General features: G+C 41.3%; 1 protein-coding gene across 1 annotated transcript; it reads right to left on the reverse strand.

The window, feature by feature from the left end:
* Positions 1-1,652: 1,652 nt before the first annotated feature.
* COPRS (coordinator of PRMT5 and differentiation stimulator) lies at positions 1,653-23,505 on the reverse strand. Its single transcript, XM_010407422.4, has 5 exons — positions 22,018-23,505; positions 21,701-21,866; positions 21,280-21,367; positions 20,508-20,759; positions 1,653-18,507 (listed from the first exon to the last, which is right to left on the reverse strand). Exons 3-5 carry the CDS (start codon positions 21,362-21,364, stop codon positions 18,338-18,340), a joined length of 507 nt encoding a protein of 168 aa, XP_010405724.1. The 5' UTR covers positions 21,365-21,367; positions 21,701-21,866; positions 22,018-23,505; the 3' UTR covers positions 1,653-18,337.
* Positions 23,506-23,508: the final 3 nt, after the last annotated feature.

Genomic DNA, 23,508 nt, shown 5'->3' on the forward strand with positions numbered 1-23,508 from the left:
GTATGATATACATGCTAAAAGTCATGATGCATTTCTATCCAAAAGTAAGATCCACACAGGGACTTTACAACCCCCAGAGCAACTATACTCAGCAGCTCCTCTCTCCGAGATTTTTTAATAGATATGCCAACGGTTCATGCAGATCCCAGGAAGTACTGTGATAATTTTCAGCAATAAAGATTAGTCAGTTATTTCTTGTGAAGTTGTCTTAGTTTGAAAGACAGGTGTCTGCTAAGGAAGGCAGAAGCCTCCCTTGGAATGGCAGATGCAACCCCTTTCCCTCCAAGTTATTATAATTTTGAAATCAAGAGCTTTTAGGCAAAGATGTGGGAAATAGGAATAACAGTTCTTTACTATTATATATCCATATGTGTATAACCAGTCAAACAAACAGCAATAACCATGGCAGTAACAGCAAACAATCTCAAACCCAGTGCCAGCCTTCTCGGCTGTCAGGCCCTTTCCCCTCGGGTGCAGTTCCGCTCGCAGCCGGCAGGGGCGCTGGCGGCTCCCGGTGAGCAGGGCAGGTGCGATGGTTCCCCCGCGGCTGCAGGGGGCGCTCCGGAGCGAGCTCGGGGAAGCACGCGGCTCTGGTGCCCTGGGATCCCGGGAAGGGATGGAACAAAGGCTTCACAAACCGCTGGGCAGCTGATCCCGGTGTCCGGCCAGACCCTCGGGAACAGCAGGCTGGAACGGCAGGGACGAGCACAGATCCCGGGTGGCAGACTCGATGTATCCAAACGGGGAACCCCCCCCGGAGGTCTGGGCAGGCAGGGTGAGCACGGCTGCAATGTAGCGAAGGCTCAAAGCAAGCGCCGGGCAGGGCGGCCACGGCCCGGCTTCCAGCAGGGCAGGGAAGGTGGGCTTGGGATCCCGGGGCTTCTCCAGCAGAAAAGGAAAAGCAGCCGAAGAAAGCAGCCTCCCTCTCCGTCCAAACTCCGGAGACTGAACTGCCCACACACCCAGGTGAAACAAAAAGAGCAGCCAGCTCTTGTTTTTCTTAAGTATCTGGCCATTTGTCCCCCTGGCAACATGTATGGGCAAAATTCCTTTAACAGAAAAAAAAAAACCAGGAGAGCTCCTAAAACCCCAACAGAAGCATTCCGGGTACATGCTCAGATTTAACTTGAAAAGGAACAGATTTTTCAGTACAATGTGATAGTTTGCAATGGCTTGTAAAATTTATGCCAGCTGAAGTTCTAATCCTGGACAGTACCTCTGTTTATTTCTTTATTTTGGTTTTAGGAGTATGTATCTACTGCTACCTTGGGGACTTTACTTTAAAAAAAAACGAAACCAAACCCAAATCCACCCCCACCCTTCATAATCTCCAGACAAACAAGTTTAAAGAAGAAAACAGGCACCACCCCAGGTGTGTATTCAAGGCCTCAGTCTGCAAGTCTTCAATAAATCTGTCCTCAAAGTTCTGGCAGCAAGTAATCTCACACCAGAGGTGTTATGAGGGAAGCAGCATAGCTTTAAAAAATAAATCATTAATGACTTGGGGTGTATTGTCATGCAACTCAAGGGCACGTGGTGTACCTGGCATCCAATGACATCTTAGAAAGAGATGGCAGAGATGCTGCTACTGCACCAAACAGCTACCACTCACTCAACAGAGCCTCCTTCTGCCATCTTTTCCCATTTCTGGCCTTTTTTTTTTTTTAATATGCTTTGAGTGGGGCATTTCCATGATCTACTGTCCAGATGTCACCCATGCAAGCTCCCAGGCAGGTGCAGCACTGACCAACACCTGAGCAGTGCATTCCCTGGAGGGGGAGTACAGCTGCACTGCTGCTTTCCTGCAGCTCCTGCCAGCTCCCCCAGCCTGTCCTGCTCCCTTGACTTCTGTTGGGCAATAAAGAAAAAATCACATCTCCACAGTGAACTTCATCCACACAGACTGCAGGAGCCAGGCTGAGGCAACAGATTCCTATGGATCTCACTTCAGAAGAAGCCAGGCATTCAGGACCAAGAGCTACAGCAAAGGCGTTGCCATCACTCCAACACTCCTCTTTGATCCTGGTGTTTATTTACATCTTCAGGGAACAAAAAGTGAATTCATAAGCAGTTTCAAAGCTACATCTCCAAAGTGCTGCTTATCTCTGTCTGCAGTTTGACAGTGATCTGAAGATCAAGTTGGACAATCCCATTAACAGGAACAATCAGTGATTTAAGATCCAAGGATCTCAATGTAATTTACAGAAAATAATAAAATTGATAACATCCATAGGAGATAAGTGTGAATATTATAGCATATTTTACAGTGGGGTAGAAATTAACACAGGATAACAGAATTACCAAGAACATCACCAGAGCAAGGCAGAAATAAAATGAAAATTTGATCCTCATTTCCCAGCACTGAGCAGTGCTGCTTCCCCTGCTGTGCAATTACTGCAGAATCCTGCTCATCTTCACTGTTGCAGAAACTGAGGAGAGCTGCTCAGAAGCAGAGCTCGTAAGAGATAAATAGGAAGGCATTTCTGGTGAAAATTCAAAATGCCAACAAACAAAAAAATCCCCTTTGGCAGAAGAGATATTTTCATTCGGAAACACTGTGGATCTTAAGGAAGTTGTAGGCTGGGCTCAGGGAAGATGACCATCTGCTGCTGAATGGCTGCATTCTTACCCTGCCACAGCTTTTCTTGCTTAAGCTTGCAGGACCAGAGTCTTCAGAATTGGGAGACAGCACAAAAATAGGCATTCTGGGAAGTCCAGACATAGAGAATGTAACATGTAATATCTTGGGAGCAATTTGACATTTCATAAAGGAAGCACACTCTGTATCTGAAAGGAGTACTTCAGATCGCAGAAATAAGGATTTTATTTCTAAAAAACAGACAAAACTTTTTGCAGAAAGCAAAATTTTTTTACCCCCAAAAAAAGATGATGATTGCAAGGAAATGTAACTTTATTTCCCTGAGAGTATTGTTTTGACCTTTTAAGCATCATTCTGAGCATTTAAGCTGATGCTTGGGACCAAAAATGGAAGCACTACACCTTAAAAAAAACATCATTTTTATGTAACAAGTAAGGATAACAGAGTTCACTATTCTTCTCACGAATTCTATTCCTTTTTTCTCCCTCTGCCCTTCCAGCACCCTGAGTCCCTTTGACTGTTGTGTCCACGTCCTGCAGTGTTTCACATCTAAACTAAACCCTGGGCACAATGACAGCACAATGAAGCCTTGATCAAGCACTCTGAGCTCTACTGTAAATACGTGAGATGGGAAGATCTCATCCTATCTGCCCTCTATAAGCTCTGGATCAAGTCCAGGACAAAGAGAAGTTTATTAATGCACACACATTCCTACTGGCCTTTGAGCTCTTTGGCAAAAATTGTTTTAAACAGGCCCCTGTAGAGACCGAACAAGCAGTATTCAAATATTTACACTGAACAACAGAGTTAATTACACTTCGAGACATTAGTAAGATCCACTCTGCTGCAACCTCAGCAACAAACTCCAGCAAACTAGCAGCGTAAACCATTTTCTGCAATCGAGGCGGGCAGTTTTCCATCTGGGTTTCAACTAAGGCAGGAATGCTTCTGTCGACAATAGAACCTCACTAATCAGCACTTCACTAATCCACACATTTTATTAACTTCGCCAAAAAACTCACAGCCTCTCCCTGCCCCTCAGCAAAGATTTTATAGCAGAGACCTCAAGCAAAGGCCTTCATTCCCAAAACACAATTTTTTAGGCAAATGTTACGTGCATTTGAGTCACACATTACAAAGCAGTTTGGTAAATTGAGCAAAACTAGTTATCACAGACAGAGCCAAATCTTATGCATATCTGGAGAAGAAAACCCAACGCAACTTGAAGTTGAATCTACAAAAGAACATTTTATCAAAAACACTTAATCCTTAGTATCTCTCAGGATTTGGCCCTCTTTGAACAAAATAACATGCTCAAATGAAATTTACTTCCTTCTAAGTTAACACTGCATTTGCCCACTTACTTACTGGCTCACAAATTCACTAACTTCCAAAGAAGTCTCCCTCCAGCCACTTTTGACACTTCATTCTTCCTTTCACAGAGCAGTGTTCATCCTATAGATGTAAGCCAACAGGAACAGCAAAGCCAAAAAAAAACATTAAACTATACTCTGGAATGAAAAACTCTGTCCATCCCAGTGTCTTACCTCTGTGTTTAGAACTCTTCGTACCTCTCTGCCCCAAACAGTAGCACTGGAAGTCTGCAGCTATGGCAGCTTAATTTTTCAAGCCCACCAGAGATTATCCACATGCCACCACCTTAAAAATCAAACTAACAGACAGCACAACATTCATTATTCTTCCACTTCCAAAGGCATTTTTAAACAAGTGTGGAGATAACCAAACAGACTAGCTTGCTGGGTTTTTTCTTCCTCATCAATTATCCTTGCTATTGATAGAGAATATGAATAATACCATGTATAAATTATGTACGTGCACTTATAGAGGAAAATAAGGGAAATTAATATACAGAAAACCAGTAAATTGGATGGCATTTATACTGATCCATATCTACAATTTTGTGTGGAACATCTAACAACACATAGAAAAGAATGTAATTTAAATTCTACAAATGTTATTTCCTTAGTTGTGATTTCTGTTAAGACAGAAGGGAAGCCTCAGCAAACAATGGAGTACTCAGAGGAGGGGAGGAAGCTGTGGTCTCACATGTTCAGTCCAAAAGCTACAGACATCCCTGCTCCATGAAACATCCTCTGAACAGCTCCAGCCCAGAGGAGCACAGACCTGGGCACTCCTACACAAGCTCACTTAGAGAGTACATCTTTGATTAGTTCTGGCACTCGAAGAGAAGATGCAGGTAGATACAGCCAGAGAATGAACCATTAGTTTGACCATCCCCATCTGGCTCTGGGCTCCTCAAAATCTTATTTCCTCAGCCTAGCAAAGTTCAGATGGATACATCAAAAGCACAGTTCCTCCAGAACCCTCAAGCCTGGCAGCATTCCTAGCTGAAGATGCACTGTGCTGGATTTACAATGAATAGTGCTACAAACCTCAGGAATATAATTGTTTATGTCTGTTCATGATCTAATGAGTTTATTACATAGATTTGGATATTTTAAATTAAATCACACTCTTAGAGTAAAGGAGCATAGTAAGAAACTCTGATGAACCATAATTCTGAGACCAATAAAAGCAATTCTTGTACCAAGCAGTAACATTGTTTGACTGCACATTCACCCACTATCATCATCTATACTCCAAGTCAGGATTTCTGTTCAATCCTTGCAATTAGCTCAGTAGGTCAAAATTGGAAAATACCACGTTGCATTTGAAGAGCTGAATGTCCTTGAGAGTTAAAGCAATGTTAGGATATTTAGACTTTCTGCATCTACTTGAATGACACTGGAAAGACAGGCTATGTGCATCACTTCGAGGCAAGATCCACACACCCACCTGTATGTCATTCTCAGCTTCCCACTGATGTTTACAGGAGAATATTTTGATTTATTCAAAGAGATGCCCTGCAAAACACCCACCTCACCAGGAATAGACATGATACTGCAGCAGGCACTGACTTGGCACATCTTTATCAATTACCCCCAAACCCTGTGTTGTCTTAATTTTGGAAAACTACTCTGCTCATTGCCTCTTCATTTGAACTGTATTTAATAATAACATCCGTTTTGACCTTCTGTAGCATATACTGCCCACGAGTAAAAAATCAGACGTACACAATTCTTCCATATGAAATGGAGATTTTGTCAGGATTCCAGTGAAATTAATTGTCCCATACACACAAAGCTACTTGGCATAATGAGGAAGTGAACAGACAACAACTCATTCTCCTGCTTAAATTTAATCCCAGGTATTCCTTTTCAAAAGACAAAGCTTCTCCCCTCACAGGCGGACAAGGAACAGAGGTACTTGATAACAACCCTTCTCAAATTTTTTGAGGCAGCAAAAAATCCCTTTGTAAAGGTTTGCTGAAATGTCTCCTCAGTTCAGGTGTCTGGTCTTACCCCGACATATGGGCTCTGCTCTTCTCTTCTTCTATCCTCCTTACTGGATCAAACTCCACTTTGCATTCTTGAATCTACGCTGTCACAAGCACACCTCACTAGGTAAACTCTCTGTTTTAAGAGCCACAGAAACTTTGATCAGACCAGTCTGAGATCAATGAAAGAGGGACTCCTACCATGATCTGCTGAAGTCACAGGGCTTTGTTAAATTGTAGTTTTAGCTGAGCATGAGGAACAGATTTGACAAAACCATCTCTCCCTAAGGCAACCTGCTTGGCATCCAAAATAATGGGAAACCTACCCTGAACTGTCATACTATTGGAAATCCTTCTCTGGCATGACTATTTCAGTCAACTTCAGTACACACAGCATTCAGTACACAAAACCAGTACACATTCTGCCTATGGCAGAGACTTCCTCTATTATAGAGCATCAACAGCCTAGTGCAAATGATTTTAAGAAGATTAAAATAAAAATGTATCTACAGATGACTTGAAATAGTCAACCAATGGATTTGAAAAATTTGAAAACTTCATTTTCCCTCTGAAAAGTGAATAAAACCATCTCTCCTACTTTATGTATTACACCCCATTTGCTCTCACTACTCCAAATTACATTGTAAGTTTTCGGGTAAGTTTAGGCAGAGATGCCAAGGCCATATTCTGTGTACAGCCAAACATGCTGTAAGCACGTAAACACCCACCTGTAAACAGGCACTGGATTTATGTAAACATACATACACATACAAATTCACTTTATAAACAGAGGCAGACCACACCTCAATCTTCCAGCCTGCACAGAACTCCAACTTCCATACCACTGGGAATTTCACGATATGTTCAAACTTGAAGTCTATCACAGGCATGCTTTGACCTCTGAATTTCTGGGCCTAAGACAGATCTGAACTTGAACAGAAAGGTTTCACAGATCAATCTCCAAATCACCCCTTATATTCGAAATAACCAATTTATCAACAGTAGCCAGCAAAATAATTACAGCATTAATGTAAACATAAATTAACAATCTTTAGAACAAAATTGTTTGATAGTTTTTATTTTTATAAAGGGATTTAATAGTACCAAAAATCAGGCGAGCACAAGCATAACTAATAAAATCAGTGTGAGGAGATATGATAAAATTCATGAGGTCTTTGTCTCCACCTACTGTATGGAGAAATAATAATTGTAACTCTCAGAAGGATACAGAGGAAGTTAATTGACACCTTTCTCGATATAAAATCCCAACATCTATTCCACACAGATCACAGGACTTCAACTTTTACCAGTTATTACAACAGCTGCTGTTACAAACCTGAGAGACAATCACAATGGCTTTCTTTACTTAGAACTGAGGTGTCCATAATTACAGCAAAGTGGCAACTACTATGGTTTTATGGTTCACTCTTCCTTTAAAACAAGAAGTTTTGAAATACAATAAACTGTTTAAAATAACTTATGTAAGCATAAGAGGGGATCTGGGAACTTCCTGAACAGGAATGAAAATTAAAAGCCTTCACAACATTTACTTCAATTTCTTTTAATGACCAACAATTATATTTCAAAAAAAACCTGCAGAATTACAGTCCAAACCTGCACAGGCCTGTGAACACTCTCAGGTGTAAAGGCAAAATGAATTAAACAAACACTCTTAATTAAAACTGTCAATCTGTCAAAATCTGAAAAAGATTACAGAGAAGTCTGATCTATGGTTGCCCTACACTTTGCAGTTCCTAATTTGACAAAACAAAATGTAGGTTATGAATTTTTTCTAAAGACAGCTCTTTCCTGCTATTCTGGCACTCCTCCAACCAGTTTATTTCTTTCCTACCGTCACTAAATTTCTGTACAATCAAAAGCTAAAATAAAGCTTTTCATTGCTATGGACTTGGGTAGACTGGTGCCAGATTCTGCTTGAACAGAAACTGGGGGAGCCCCAGGAGTCCATTAAAAACTTGATTGAAAATGTCAGGCTGATGGCGGAGAAACAGCCAGCCTGCACAGCAAGGGGCACAGATGCACCCCAGGCAATTTGGTGGTTTTATTTATACAAACCACATGATGTTTCCAACCCTCAGAATGTGTTTAGGGAGCAGATTCAAAAGTGCCAGAAAATGGAACTTTCAAACACACTGGTATTGGTGAACAAGCCCATTTAGAAATATGCCCTGGATGGACCCAAGTATGTACTTGTAAAGGTACATATTATGGGAAGCATTTTGTTTTCACAACAATCTATCTAGAGTGCATGTTGCAGATCTGTGAGGGTTTTCAGCTATTTTCAAAACTGTTAAATAAGCAGTTCCCTATTCATTTAATATTAAAAAGAGGATATGGCTATTGTGGCAATTTCAAAATTTAATCCCTTTCTTCTCTGTGTACAAAATTATATGGTTTTTTTTCTTACTCCAACTCAAGAGCACGCAACTCCAACTCTTACAGAACAGATGGACCTAAGGATAACAAAGACCTAAAACAAGCATCTTCCATTCAACTCATAAACCTCAGGAAGACTAGTACAGTAACCACCCTGAAATAAACAAGTAGTTTGATATAAGGACTAGAAGATTTTATGTACATGTCAGAGCTGCACCAGAAGTCACAGTTGGTGTTACTTCATCCCTTGGTTTTCACCTTCACTTCAGGCACTCCTGAAGCCTGCTCAAGTCACCGATGAATCAGGCCATGAGTGCTACATTAGAGACCCACACCCTCCTCCTCCTTCTCCCCTGTGGATGCAGCAGGATGAAAGGCACACCCCTCCAGCTGGATCAGCCACATCTGAGAGGGCAGCAAGGAAGGGAATGGGGAATAGTGTCACTAGGATTGCTGTGGTTTGGCCAGATGTACACACTCAAAGCAAACAACTGAATGCTTTCCTGTATCCTGACAGATTGTTTTCCTGAGGGACAAAGCTTTGCAGCTCTAAAGCAAACAGATTTAACGCAGCACACAGTTTTCCTCCATTACTTATTTACACAGACGCAAATGTACATGTTAAAACCATAAGCAGAAACTTCACATGGGATAAAAATGTTTGATAATATGCAGAAAATGTATGGCCACAAGAAGAGAGTCAACTTTACATAATAACCATAGAGGGCACGATGGGAAACGCCTCAACACAGGCTCTTTTGTGCTCCATATAAAGGGAACAATCCCTGACAGAAGTAAGCAGTGTCAGAAGCACTTGATCTTTGACCTTTGCTGGGCAGATGTGCTGTTGGTGTGGGGCAGATTCCAGGATGACAGAGCAAAAATCCCTTGGTTTTATTTCCTTCACTGTGTACTGTTTTTACAACCTTGCTAATATTATTTAATAATGTCATTTACTGAGTTCCATGAGGAAAGCTGCACAGGTATTGTCTAACAGCATCTCACCACAGGGCTTATGATCATCTCTCCACATTACAAGTAACAGGTTGTATTTTCCAAAAACTCATGAATTGGCCACAATGACATGGTTGGTGGCAGCACCTGCAGCTTCAGAGGAAATGAGCCTTAATGGAACAATAATGGCAGAGTTTGACCATAAAAGTCATTCCTCCTTAATCTTTCTCATTTACTACTCAAAGCAGTACGTTACAGCAAAAATATTCAAAAGTGCGACAGCAATTTGAAGAACAGCTGGGCATCAGCCACTCATATAAACACACACAGGACGCCCACAATAGCATCTGTTAAGAGTTTTACCCACACTCAGTGGGTTGCTGTGGGTCCCAGTGTCCTCCTAACCAAGGTATGGTCACTTCTGCTCTACAGTTCAGAACCAAAGAATATGATTTTATGAGATTTAATTCATAGATGCTGTGAAAGAGAAGTATATGTTTTGGAAACAGCTATATTTCTGGGTTTTTGATCCTTTCTGGCAACAAGTTTCACCAACTAATGCACGCAAATTAAAAGCACTTCTGAAAGTTCTATTCAATTATACTTAAAGAAGAGGGGAAAATAAGAGATTCTTCTTTGAAGTGAAATGCACTGCAGTCCTGGAACAAAGGAAGCTTTGGTAACCCTAGCAACACTGTAATTTTCAATATACATTTTGACAGATATTTAATTTGTCAAATTGCAGACCGGCATTCAAACCGTCTTTTTTCCAGCAGATCCATGCTTTTCAATACATGAAGTTATTCACACTTACTAGCAGTGGCCTCTCAGGTGCTTTACAACATAGTTCTCTTCCAAATATAATTTTCGTATGAGCCTTGACAAAAAAAATTGCTAAGTGGTTTCTACTTCTGCTGTCATTGTCCTCGACAACTTCATTTTTCTATAAACCAAGTGTTTGCAAATGTTCATTTTTTTTAGAAGACAGAGAAGGCAATGTTCTGTGGTGACTTTCTCATAAGTTGTTAGGAGTAGCTGAAACACTTTGTCTTTCAAATCCTGTACAATATCCAAGTTATTTTAAAAGCATGCAGCTGTATGGATAGAAAGTTAAAGAATAAACGTGGCACTGAGCTATAGTAGAAAGTTATATCAGAATGAAATCCACATGCAAAAGGATTTCTTAAATCCACTGCTGAATGCTAAGCAAGAAAAACATGCTATGTATTACTAGTGAATTTGATTAAGCACTTAAGTAGTAGAATAAGTTTCTAGGCCTAAGAATAAACTGCATCCCTCTGCAGTTTGTATATTGCAGACTGTAAAAAGCTTGAAAGCAAGCATCTATTTCACAAATCCAGAACTTTTTCAGGATAATTATGGTAACTCTTAAACATGACAGACTCCACTGAAAACCACATCTCTGACAGATCTTAAAAATCAGCACAGAAAACATGAAGTCAGAAAGAATTTGGGATATGTGCCATTATGACAGTTCTGGTCTCTCAAGATATGCCAACACTGCCATAATTCACATGATTTTGTCCTAGTTTTCTAGTAGAGTACTAGTTCAGGCTACCCAGCTTTGGGAGGGACCATGGAGATAAGAGGACACCATTGCCAGTAGTGCAGGTACCACATCTTGTCAGATAATATCACTGAGAGACCTCCTGTAAAATTAGACAATTTTACAAGTGATACAATGCTTATAGTATCAATTTTGTGATAGTAAACAAGCAACAAAAAAGATGAGAAAAAACGTAGACAAAAATTCCCAAAATAAGAATCTGTAAACAGTAGCATTAAAACACAGTTAATAGAAGTGTTAATGAAAACAGAAATTAGTCTAATTAAATCATCCCTACAGCATCTGATGGCAAAGCAGATTGGTATACTCATTATTTTACCAAAGCAACAAGACAACAGTTAAAACTACTGAGCTGTTAAAAATATTAACCCTGCCATCCTAAGTGTAACAACAGAATCCATATAAAATGGATATTAAATCCTCGATCATACTTATTTGTTTAAAGCAGAATCTACCGAGCCAGCCACAAGTACCTATTCCTAGACTGCAGTCCCCCTGAAAAGATGCAATGAGATCCCTTGTGTGGAAATTCAAGAATAAAGAAACTTCCTTGTTATTATTAGAACATGGAGGATATTTGATAAGACATGGAGAAAACAGCTGTTGCCTACATCTTTAGAATAGCATTGAACCGTCAAGCAGAACTTGCATGGATTAACGAGGGGAAGAAGTGCTAAAAATAAATATTCCTCTCCCATCAGTGTCATGTCTAAGGTAAAACAGCAAATAAAGAAAAAAAAAAAAAGACACATGGCATTCTGAACCAGAGAAGGGAAAGCCCTCAGCTCAATTAGGCAAGGCTTCAATTAAAGAAGAAGCAATCAAGTGAAACTTGAAGCACATTCGCATTGTACAAATCAGCACAGTTACTGCACCCTCTGTGTTCTCTCATATTTACTTCATTTCAGCCTCCTCCCACACTCACTGCTGATACAGTCCTCGAGTTGTTACACAAGGTGGATGCTGCCGTAATAGAGAACATTTTTCTTTCCTTTACCTGGCACCAGTTGCTGGGTCTTAGTACTACAGGCAGAAACAAAAACTAAATTTAACCCCAGGCAGAAGCAGACACTAGGTAAAAAAATGGGTAAAAAAAGGAAAAAATGGGTAAAAAAATGGAAAATTCAAGAAAGTGAAACACAAACCCATAGAGATAAGCCCTGAAACCAAAGAAATCCTATTGCCAAGCCTGGAGGACTGAACTGTGGTGGAAACTAGCATTAAAGCCTTAGCAATATCCAATACCTAGGTAAGCTGAATGGGAATAACTAACCCAAACTTGACAGGATATGTAGCAAAAGAGGTCATTTCCCAAATACCTGGAGTCTCAATTATGGAACAGTTAAATCCATTAGCAGGACACTGAACTTTGCCCTTTTGTTTGGAGGCTGTCAGGATCACAAAGGCTGGGTGTTACCAATTTCCCCAGTCCTCTAACAATGACCAGCCACCCAGCTACATGCTGGACAAATGTCCACATCTACCCCCTTGCTGGGGGGGGACAAAAATGACATTGAAGGGACATGACAGAGACATGGCTCATTTAAGAAATCAATGCATTCTTTAACCAGAGTTGCACACTGTAGAGGGATAGAAGGTGCCTTGTGCAGCCTGAGAAACCCTTCCCCTTGCTGCAGCTATCAGGTGCTAGTTTCAGGCAGTCACTCCTCTGCACAACAGAAACCCTGCTGCACTTAATGGGACAGATGATGAAACTCCTCATTCTTTCATCTGAGAATTTACCTCTGTACATAATTAGAAGCACAAACATTAAAGTTAGCGTTCCAAATTGCTGTCAGGAACCAGACACACAAAGTATTCCTACAGGGCTGCAAGGCACTTTACAGACCACATCACAAAGCCTGTCCTTAAACCAAATCCCAGATCTGTCTGAGGAACAGTTCACCCACTTCTCTCCAAAGGACCAAATTAACCTAATCCACTTACTAACACAAGTGCAGATAATAGAACTAAATGTAGTTCTTATCTAGCAGACAGGCAGTCTCAGCCTGAGAAATATTTATCTGTCTTGATATTGTCTGACCAATCCCACTAAAAAGAGCAGATGTCTGGCAAGCTGCAGAGTTGGAGGCCCAATTGAACAAATCAAGCCTGAATGACACAGATAAGCCATGACTAAACAAAACAGAAGGTAAAAGGTGTTTTAGACCTGGAAAATAATGACCTGTTTGAAGAACACGGACTGAAGGTACTGATAAAAATAACACTGAGAACAAGGAGGGGTCTGGTGTTCCAGCAAATCCAGTAGGGACAGTAGACAAGACGATGATTGCTGAATCAGCATGTGGCTATTTGCAACTCCACCTTGGTGCATTCATTTCAGATTACTTGTCCTGCTTCAGTCTGTGATTTAAGGAGTTAACTACAGTTGAAACAGACTTTGCAAACTTCCCTTACATGTTCTTCTCCTGTTCTAAGGAGAATGCAGCAACTGAGATTCCTGTACCAAATTATTTTTATTTGTTGCCCATGCTCCTGGTAGAACTATCAGTTTCTCCTCTGACCTTGCTAATCTAATTCTACCATACTATTGTCAGCTACACTGTGAAGACCTGCTCAGCTAGAAGACCTTCCCTGCTAAATGGATCTCCAGTTGCATAGTAGGAGGCTGTACTGTCTGATGTAGGGTACAGGTTCTGTTTAATGTCACTGTCACACCTATTTACTTCCCCAGAAACATATGAGCATGTAACATGGAACAGGGAGTTACACAATTCCCAACCAACTGTAGTCAGCCAGAACTATATTACAATGTGGCATATTTACTCTGGTGTCTGGATGAAGATTTCAGGTGAAATTATATTACTTTATCTGAGGTAAAATAATTTTTGTATTTTCCAGAATGAGTTAAGCAACTGAAGGAATTCCTCAGTGAGAAAGGGAATGTTTTGGAGTAGATCCTGAGGTAGATGTAGAAATACTAAATAACTTGTTCAATGTTGGAACAGGAGTCCACAGTAGCTACACTGATGAAAATTGCAAAGCAGCACAATGAGAACTTGGCATCCTCTGCTACCCCAGATATCACAGAAAATGTGTTGCTCAATGGAAGTTTTACTAAGGACCAATAGCTCAAAGAGGACTGAGTATTTCCCTCTGAGGGAAATAAAACAATAAATTGAGACTTCAGGCTCACAAATATATACAATTTATATATACAACTCACTCTTAAATTCCTGAGTCAGACAATGAAAAGAGTTTCCAGGTCTTAAATGCAGAAGTTGCAGAAAATGCAGGTCGATCAGAAAACGTTTGATTAAAAAAATTCAGGCCAAAGAATCAAGACTTGCTGAATCACAGAAGTTAACTTTCCAAGGCTGATTTCAGCTACTCCTCCTGAAACTAGCTAACACCAACATGGAAACCTCCCCCCATACAACCTTCTAAGAAATAAATGTAGCCATTGAGCCATATTCACAGGTTTTGCTCTGTAAAGGCCAACAGAGCTAAAAGTAACATAAAGAAAGCCCACTATATTAAGAACACAGCAATAACAAAACACTGAACGTGAGCTTTCACTGAGAGACGACACAGGTATTGCATAGAGGGACATACAGGGACAGAGGCTCTGCATGGGTAATGAGCTGCAAAAGTTTGTACCAGCTGAAGATCTACTCCAAATGCTTAAAGGAAGTGGTTTCATCACTAAACCCAATTATTGGGATTGTGTGCTTTGCAGCTTTTTTTAGTAGGTTCCAGTTTCTCCCGCCAAGCTAGGAAGCTATGCTATGAACAGCTGGTACTCCAGGACTAAAAACTCCACCACTAATTTATCCTCTAACATTCAAGCTTCCAATGTCTCTGTTTGCAACACAGAACCACAGAGGGTGAAGTATCACAAGTTCCTTCCCCATGCCTATGGAGACTTACCCAGCTTCACAAAATGACCTTTGTTACAAAGGGATTTACACTGGTGTCCTCAGAAGCAACAGATGGTCAGGATGAGCTGCTGCCATCAGCATTTTTGCTTTAGTCTGTGAAATTATTCACGTAGTCCCCCCAAACAGTGAAGGCGTTTTCTCTGTCTAAAAGTGAAAGCAGACCAGTTAAAAGATGGGACAAACCAGCAAGTGAAGCAGTAGTGACTTTAAAATGGGCTGGATTTTGTGGTTACATAAAAGCAATAAACACTGTCTCAATCTGATGTATGAATTAAGTGCTCTACCTTATCAACAGGAAATATGAACACACTTCCTACAATTACTTCCTCTTGCAAATCATTCCCTGTAGGTCTCAAAGGAAACAACAGATGCACCCAAAACAAGTTTTCATTTCTTTGCTGGCTGTTCAAAGAAAATGCAAAACCTGCTTTGTTTTTGTTTCTTAGCACCTCACTATTTAGACAAAACTCCTTGCTCAGCAAATTTGAAGTACTTTACTGGCTGGTATCATAATCTTTACCTACAAAGTGGGGTAATGAGAAGAAAAGCAAGGGCAGCTTCAAAGTTGTACCCTGTTCTTGTGAGACACCTATTATGCCACACTCCTAAGCTGCCCCCACAACATAAACGCAGCAAAACTATTAACCTGCAGCAGGGCCTCAGTCCTTTGAATGGCATCTTACACTGTGGGTACAGAAAGGGGAAATCTTGTTAGAGATGTGTGAGCATTTAACTTCTCACACTTCTGGTAAGTTTTCCAACTGATGTACTGCTAATGTGTTTCTTGTGTACATCCAAGATTTATAATCTTGGCCCTGTGATAGGCACTCTGTTCCTTCTAATCATTTGAGCAGGCTGAAGGGTTGACTGTTGGTGTGAACTGTGGGCTCATGTGTTACCTTAAGCTGTTTTTAATTGCAAGTGTTCCTGCCTAGAATGACATGCTTGTGTCAACACAAAACAGGCTTGGTGCAAGACTCACAATGGAATTTGAAACACTCTGTAGTGCAGAAACATGGGAATCCATGAGCTTGGTTTCAAATCCTTCCAGGCAGATGCTTTCTGAGAAGCCTGCATCTGGTTTTCTAATCCCCCTGAAGTTTGAGAGTGTTCAGATCAAGCTTTACATCAAGCCCGTGCCCTAACACGCAGGGCCAAGTTGATCAAAGCTGTATTTGCCAACATACCCCTAGAGAGAACAGTGCACTTCTGCTGCAAAATCCTGGTTGTCCAAAGCTGGAGGGGGTGGTGCCAGTTTTACCTTTAAATGGAAACTGAAAACAAATCTTTAAAGTTTACTGTCATTTAAAATACAAACAGCTTAGCAAGGCACCCATTCAGTACAATTTCTCCTCAAATAGTAAGAACTTTGAGACAGACAAGACTGATTGCAATTAAAGGTACAGGGTAAAAAACCACCTTGATTTATAAAGTGCATGGAAAATGGCTTGAAGAGTCAGGACTGACGGAATTTTGGAACTGTACAGGAAGAAAAATCATCCTAATTGGTGTTATAAAGACTTTTTGGTTATCCTTATAAAACAATTCTACAAAGGATGGGTTTGCTTCCACAGAATTCTATTAGTTTCATCTTTATTGAATACAGTGGGATATCTCCCACAAGCATAGTAAAAAAAAGAATATATTAAGCCTGAAGTCAAGTGATGTTCTTCACTCAGCCATGGGAGAAATTTTTCAGTCCAGTAAGTGTAACTTCAGAGTGAAATAAAAAAAAAAAAAGAGAAACTAATCAGGGCCATGAATCAACCTCACTGGGGAACAACAGGGCTATGCAGAACTCTGATCTAAATTGCTGTCAGTGTTAGAAATCCAGCCCGGGGAACTCACACTGCTAAGCACACACCGAGCAGGGCAGACAATTTTCTGCTGCCCTCTGCAGGGAAGTCTTGGGCCTTGTCACCCACAGTTGGGCCTGCACTGGATAAACCGGCTCACTAAAGAACCAGGGAGTTTTCAGAGGAATTTTTATTATTCACTGGTGTATTCTTACTTCAAAAGTAATCTGCACTCAATTTATCTTTATGAATACTGCATTTATAATTGCAAATCAACCTTTTCACTTGAGATGATGAGCCAGTTACTGGCATAACTGAGGAAGTGTTGATAGACATATTAATCCCTAGATTACTCCATCATATGGGAGTAAAAGACCAGGCCCTCTTTTTTGCAACCTTAACACTACGCTTCCACTCTGCTTTGACTGCTAGGTACCAGAATATAACCAGGAATTGAAAGCTAGCCAAAGAAAAGCTCTTGTCTTACAAGTTCTTGTCCTCCTGTGCTCTCTAGGAAAATATTAAGGAAACATCACTGTGACATTCACTTCCTCTTTCTAAACTAGTGCATGAATTATTTTGGTCCCATACACTGGATGATTGAAAAAAATAACCCAAACCAAAAAACCCAAACATTGTACTGTGCTCCAGTTCAGCACAAAGCCATGAAAACATTTTTGAGATAAAAGCGATTAATGAAACATGAGCATGATGAAGGTTATTGTTACTCAGGTGACCAGCCACTCAATCCACTTATATACTTCATTTGAGAACATTTCCTTTAACTCCAAAGGTGAGAAGGATGTGGTTCTCGTTCCAGCTATTCTCTTAGGGACTCTGTGGAGGTATTTTGTGTTCCCATATCCTCATTTGCCACAACACAAACAGCAGAACAGCATCAGGAACCTTAATTCAATACTGGCTGCAGGACACAGAGATTATATACTGCAATATATATATATATAAGCAGAGATATTTTCTTTGTCACTGCACACTTGATGTTGCATGAGAATTTAAGAAAGAGAACTGTAGGATTCTAGGGTAATATGCCCATACACAAGAAGGTCTGATGTGGAGAAATCTTTGTTGGGAGGCAGCCTTAAGCACCCAGCATTCCTACTAGATGGAGCAGGCCCCCCTATAAATCAACACGTGTATTTGCAAAATGTGTATCATTGTTTGTAATTCCTTTATGCTGAAATACACAAAAAACACAAAACAACTCCTTCTGTACTTGCCACAGCTGATTTTGTTAAACAGCAGTATCAGAATCACAAATGGACATTAGAACCATATGGAAATACAACAGAGAAGCTTGAAGGAGGGAGAGTTTTTAAAGCTATCCAAACCAATCTGACAGCATAAAATGAAAAGGAAAGAAAACTACAAGTTACACAAAAACACAGGGATCAGCATGACAAAACTGACAGAAGCCTGGCAAACAAGCTGAAGTTTAGAAATTAAATATTTCTCCTCAGGCAATTAACTAGTAACATACAATACAAACAAAACCTCCAGAAATGCAGTGACTCCTTACAGCCAGCACCCGCACTCTTGTCTCCAGGGCAAGGGTGGTCAGTTTGTGAACAGCTCAGAAACAGTCTAAGCAAAACCTTGGAAATGGTGTCACATTTCTGGCCTCAGGCCCAACTCTGCAAAAAAGCCAAGGGACTTGACACAGCTCAATGGGTGAGGAACATAATCCAGCTCAGAAGCCAAATTTATTTCTGACCAGGGTCAACCTCATTCATCAGCATCATCAAACTGGCCCTTCTCAACTGTTCTAACTTGTGGTGGAAAAGCAAAGCAAGGTGTGTGGTGACAGCCTGGGTTGTAAAACCAATCCTCTTCCCATACATAAGAGCCGAAAAGATTATTTTCCTCAAAGCTTCCACAGGAGAGATCATCAGCATCTAAAGAAGATAAAATAAAAGGTTTAAACCATGGGAGATACGCAGGAAAGTAGTGGTGTAGTGTTGCAGGTTATTATGGAGGTCTATGGCATCTTCCAGTTCACTATTTCAATTTGATCTGCCAGCATTCATGAATTAGGCAAAAAAAAGGCAAACAGAAAACTGAATTTGTCAACATCTTCATTTTAAGGAAGGTTCATGCCACACAGACAAAACAATTTTCCAGAAAGTTTAATGATACACCTGGGACTCAGAATGTCTGGCACCAGCTCTTACAAGGCATGCAGGTTTTTTGCATTTTCCCTGGGAATAAAAGGCTCATAAACCTATTACTTTTATTTGCCCTCCCCCTCTCTGCTGTTTTCGTAACACCATCCCAATGAGGAGTCCTTGAAACGCTTTAAGAACTGGGTCACTGGGCAGAACGGGAGGGTGGGGTCCTGTAAAAGCTCGCTCTGAACGTTTCCACTAGGCCAGAATTAAGCCTAATGGGCCTGTATTTAACCAATCTAGCACAAAAATAGGGCAAAGTGTTTTAACAGAAGCATAAAGATTTCTAGCCAGCAGACACTGAGCAAAGAAAAAGCCCAGAGCATGAGGAGCAGAGGACTCAACACAATATCCCACATGTCAGCCTTCCAGCAGCACTGCCAAACAAGCCACCACAGCAAGATCTTAAGACACTTTAAAAAGCTGTAAGATGACCAATCAAGCACATTTTTGTATTTGTAGCCATTAACAACTCAGACACTCGTACTCAGTATCCTTCAGAAGCACCTGAATCCAACAATCACAGCTGCCTTAATTTTTGAGGATTTAAAGAGCTACAGGTGGGATGAGCAAGTTCAATAAAGGGGAAAAAAAAGAACTTGTGACAGTTCCAGTACAAAATTCAAAACATTCCATAAATTTGAGCATATAAGAGATTAAAATGAAAGCTCAGAATGGAAGAGAGGGGAAAACCTCCAAAAATGGAACAGTCTTTTTCTCAGATTACCCAGTGTAAAAACCAACACTATATTTCCATTTTTAAATAAGAATGGTTTTATAGAAAGACTGCAAAAACTTTCCCACTTTCTTCCATTATCAAACAATGGAATTTAAATACAAAAGCTTATTTTAATTATGGTATTAAAATAAACAGAAAATTCATATTTCCTAAGCAAAGAAAATTGTATTAATTACAAAAATATACACATTAATGAGAAGAAAATGGAAATTGTACTATTGTGCATCAACAAAGACACAGCAGGTTATCAGTGACTGCTGGCTAAACTCTGTCCACCCGTTCTGTGCTAACAACCAGCCTGGCCAGTGGGAAGTTGAGACTCTTTAACATGTGAGTCACCATAAAAACAAGTTACAAACTGGAGGAATAATTCAACTCTAAAGGTGTGAGTGAAACTCCTTCTATTCATTGCCACTTTTGTCCATGGGACGGATCATGTGCACAATCAGTTAGGAGGATAAAGCTTCAATAAAACCAAACAAAGTGAAACAAACAAACCAAAAACCCCTCAAAAAAACTACAGTAAAAGCAACAAACCATACTCAGAGACTGAGCACTGTTCCAAAGAACTCCGTGCTCTATAGAGACATTATAATGAACAGCCTTAAATTTTCTTGAAGAATTTTTACACAAAAAAAGTTACATTCCTGCACACCAGGTACCCTTCTCTTCTGCTTCAGAATAACAAAGACACACCACTGAGAACTTGCTTCACCAGAGAAACCCAACAGAAACATGGAATTCTCCTCCTTACCATGCCACTCCCTAAGAATTCAATTGAAGCAAGAGTTTCACGTGACCTCCACAACACCACCTAAATTCCGTATTTGACAACAAAATTGTGCATTACACATCCATGACATCAACACAAGAAGAAATTGCTTCCCAAAATAGAACACAGAGTTACTAAAACACGTTCTCCTGCAAAGCACCTACCTCCAACCACCTACTACCCAAAACTCAAATGAAGCCCAAGTAAGTGTGTACTCACCGTAAGGACCACATGTAGCCTCCTCCAATTCTTTATCCCAGTCCTCCACCTCATACTCAGATGCACCTTGCTGCCCTGGAGACTCAGGTACATTGGAGACTTCACTATCCCACACATCCAGGTCAGCATATATATTGTACCAACCATTATCAGTAGAGCCACTGACATCACCTTGATTGGGAAAGGTAGAAGCAGATTCACTTTCTTCAGACTTGCCATCAGGAACATTTGGAATATTCTTCACCAAACATTCTAAAACCAGTAGAAAGTGCCAACAGATACACTCAGAAATTAAACAAGAACAATTAAGTGCTCAGCACACAATAATTCAGAGAGGTACATAAATGCACTTTGTGACTGCTAATCTTATTGTAATGCATGCAGTTTCCTATAGATATAATATACGTATTACATGTAATATCACTACAGAGCTGCTTCACATTTCAGATGCTTGGGAAGAGTAGACATAGCTTTGCACCACAGCACCAGCCCAAATCAGGATTTTCCACAGACTCCTGTTGGAAAATAAATCTTTAAACTAGGGCCAAGGACCCAGCAGTCTTGTTTCACAGCAGGGATTAAAAAAAAAAAAAAAATTGAAAAACCATGGTTCTGGTTTAAAAAAAACCTCATATTGATTAAGTATCTGCATGGAAATAATTTAGTGCAGTAAGTAAAGAGGCATTTCCCATCCACCACCAAAAGGTTTTAAGTATATGTCTCAAGTAGTGCACAAGTTTCAATATTCACGACCTGCTTTGTTTTGTCCTACCTTTTCTGGGCTTCCAGATCATAGTTTCTCTATTATTAGGAAGCTGTTTCCCCCCAGAGTTTGAAGCCTCAGTGACAGCAGCCATCACCTACGAGAGAGTTTTAAAGAACGCAGTAGCACCTTTCATTCATTGCTCACGAAACTGCTACCACATTTTGAGTGTTCCCAAGCCCCTCCATTTGTTCCGTTGATGAATCAGAGGTTTAAAAACAAACAGGCTTTCACTTTAGAAGGCAAACCTGCAGAGGTATGGCTAATTCTGCTGCTGCCATTGGTCACCCCGAGCATTAGCCAACACAGAACAGCCCATCTCCTCACTCACCCCCACAACCCCAACCCAAAACGTGCCCCTTTGGGAACCGCATCACACTGTGAAAGCATCAGAGGTAATGAAGACACAAAGAATGGAAAAAGTACTAACACTGAATCAACCACTCTGTTGGAGCACACACGCCGAGGGGAAAGGAGCGAGTCGGACCCTCCAGCAGCCCTGCGGGGCTGGACCAAGATGGATGGAGAGCAGAAGGAAACCCTTAGCTTCTCTGAGGGGCGTACAGGAAAAGGGACGGCGCCTTCTCTCACTTCCACTGAAACAAGGGGGAACCAAGGGTGGGTGCGGGAAGCCGGGGCCCGCAGGGGCCGCGGCGGTGACGAAGCCCAAGCCCGGACTCCAGGCGAGCCCTTACGGCAGCCCCGCCGCCTCCGCTGCCCGCCCCACGCTCCCCGGGACCCCCGAACCTTCGGAGCCAAGGCCGCTACCCCGCCTGAGGGCACAATTGACCGCCCGGCCCTCAGCACCCCCGGGCGACGTCAGGAGGGCGGGCCCGCGGCTGTGCCCGAGGGCCTGGGTGCGGCACCGGGGTGAGAGGCTGGGAGGGACGGCTCCCGCTGCAGCCTCGGTGCTTGCAACGCCGCGACCGCCCACAGCGCCCAGCCGGCGGAGCCCACCGTGCACAGCTTCGGAATCACAGACGCACTTAGGCTGGAAAGACCTCCGAGATCATCGAGTGCAACCATGACCTAACACCACCATGTAGTGGAGACTGCACCCTGGAGAAATACAGACAAAAGAGCTCTGAGAAAGGCCCTTTTCACTCAAGAAATTGTAAATAAGGTATCAATACCTCTCATGGCTGGGTGGAGTTTTGCCCTTGCCAAAAGGTAACAATTTCCTTCCGGCCTCGTGGTAGCAGCATGCTCAAAACAGGAACAGACAGGAAGCGCCTTGGCTGAACAGCTGTGGCAGGTGTCAAGCACATGTGGTTGCAGGGAATGCGTATCCCTGGGGAGAATAGCAAAGTTCTGCAAGGAACCAGAATAGCTGAAGAAAAAGGGCCCACTTTCTGAAATGATGGAGTTACCAGCTTTGTTGGACTTTAAAAACTCCAAATTTTGCATTTAAAAGCTTTTAGTTGTGCAACTGAAGAAGCAAGAAGTGGTTCAGGAGAGGGAGTAGGAGTGTAAGGGACAGGGAGAGTGTAAGTGATTATCAGTAAGGAAATCTCAGTGTCAGACATGAGGTAGGAACTAGTGGAGAAGGAGATGGCCTGGCTAAAAGCTTGGTAAACACAAAAGCAGGATGTACTTCAGATCTGGTCAAAGAAGGAGCAATCTTACCAGACTGCTGCTCCAAACTTTATTCCCAGCTAGTTAAGTTACTGGAATTCATTGCTTGAGAGGAGCTGCAGTTTCTACTTGAGTACAAAATCAAGACGTATTTCGCTGTATTGTCATTATGTCACCCTTCTGTCACCGGGGAATTGCACAAAAGAACGCTTGCAGCATGTTCTTGTACTTTCCCTACATTTCTCTATCGGTCCAAGGATAGCATTTATGTTGATTTCTCATGGTGGACAGAAAGTTGCTTTCTGCTCTCACCTCAGGGACACTGCTAACGGATCTCAGCTCCCCTCGACCCCCCTTCATCACTCTCACGATGCAAACACCAATGCAAGGTGGCTGCAGAGGCAGTTTCTCTTTTTGTTGTGAGGATGACAGATGATTTCTAGGCTAGGAAGCAATAAATACTGTATTTTTACTGATTTCTGATTACCTAATGAAAAGCGTTCCACTTTTCTGATTCAACATAAGATAAAAAGACACAGGTGTAGTTTCCATGGGGTTTGGTTTTGGTTTTTTGTATTTACGTGCAATATTAGCTTTCCAGAGTGTAAAAACTGATGCACTAGAACTATCTGAATGTTTAAGCAGGATGAAGAGTTTGCTCTC

Source organism: Corvus cornix, chromosome 18 (assembly GCF_000738735.6).
Source record: "Corvus cornix cornix isolate S_Up_H32 chromosome 18, ASM73873v5, whole genome shotgun sequence".
Classification (NCBI taxonomy): domain Eukaryota; kingdom Metazoa; phylum Chordata; class Aves; order Passeriformes; family Corvidae; genus Corvus; species Corvus cornix.

Bases quoted from the DNA above. Each gene is read 5' to 3' on its own strand.
- COPRS (XM_010407422.4), bottom strand. From the start codon at position 21,364: ATGGCTGCTGTCACTGAGGCTTCAAACTCTGGGGGGAAACAGCTTCCT. The intron at 20,760-21,279 runs GTAGGACAAAAC...TACTGGTTTTAG, and splicing joins GATCTGGAAGCCCAGAAAAG to AATGTTTGGTGAAGAATATT. The intron at 18,508-20,507 runs GTGAGTACACAC...TATCTTCTTTAG, and splicing joins GGCTACATGTGGTCCTTACG to ATGCTGATGATCTCTCCTGT.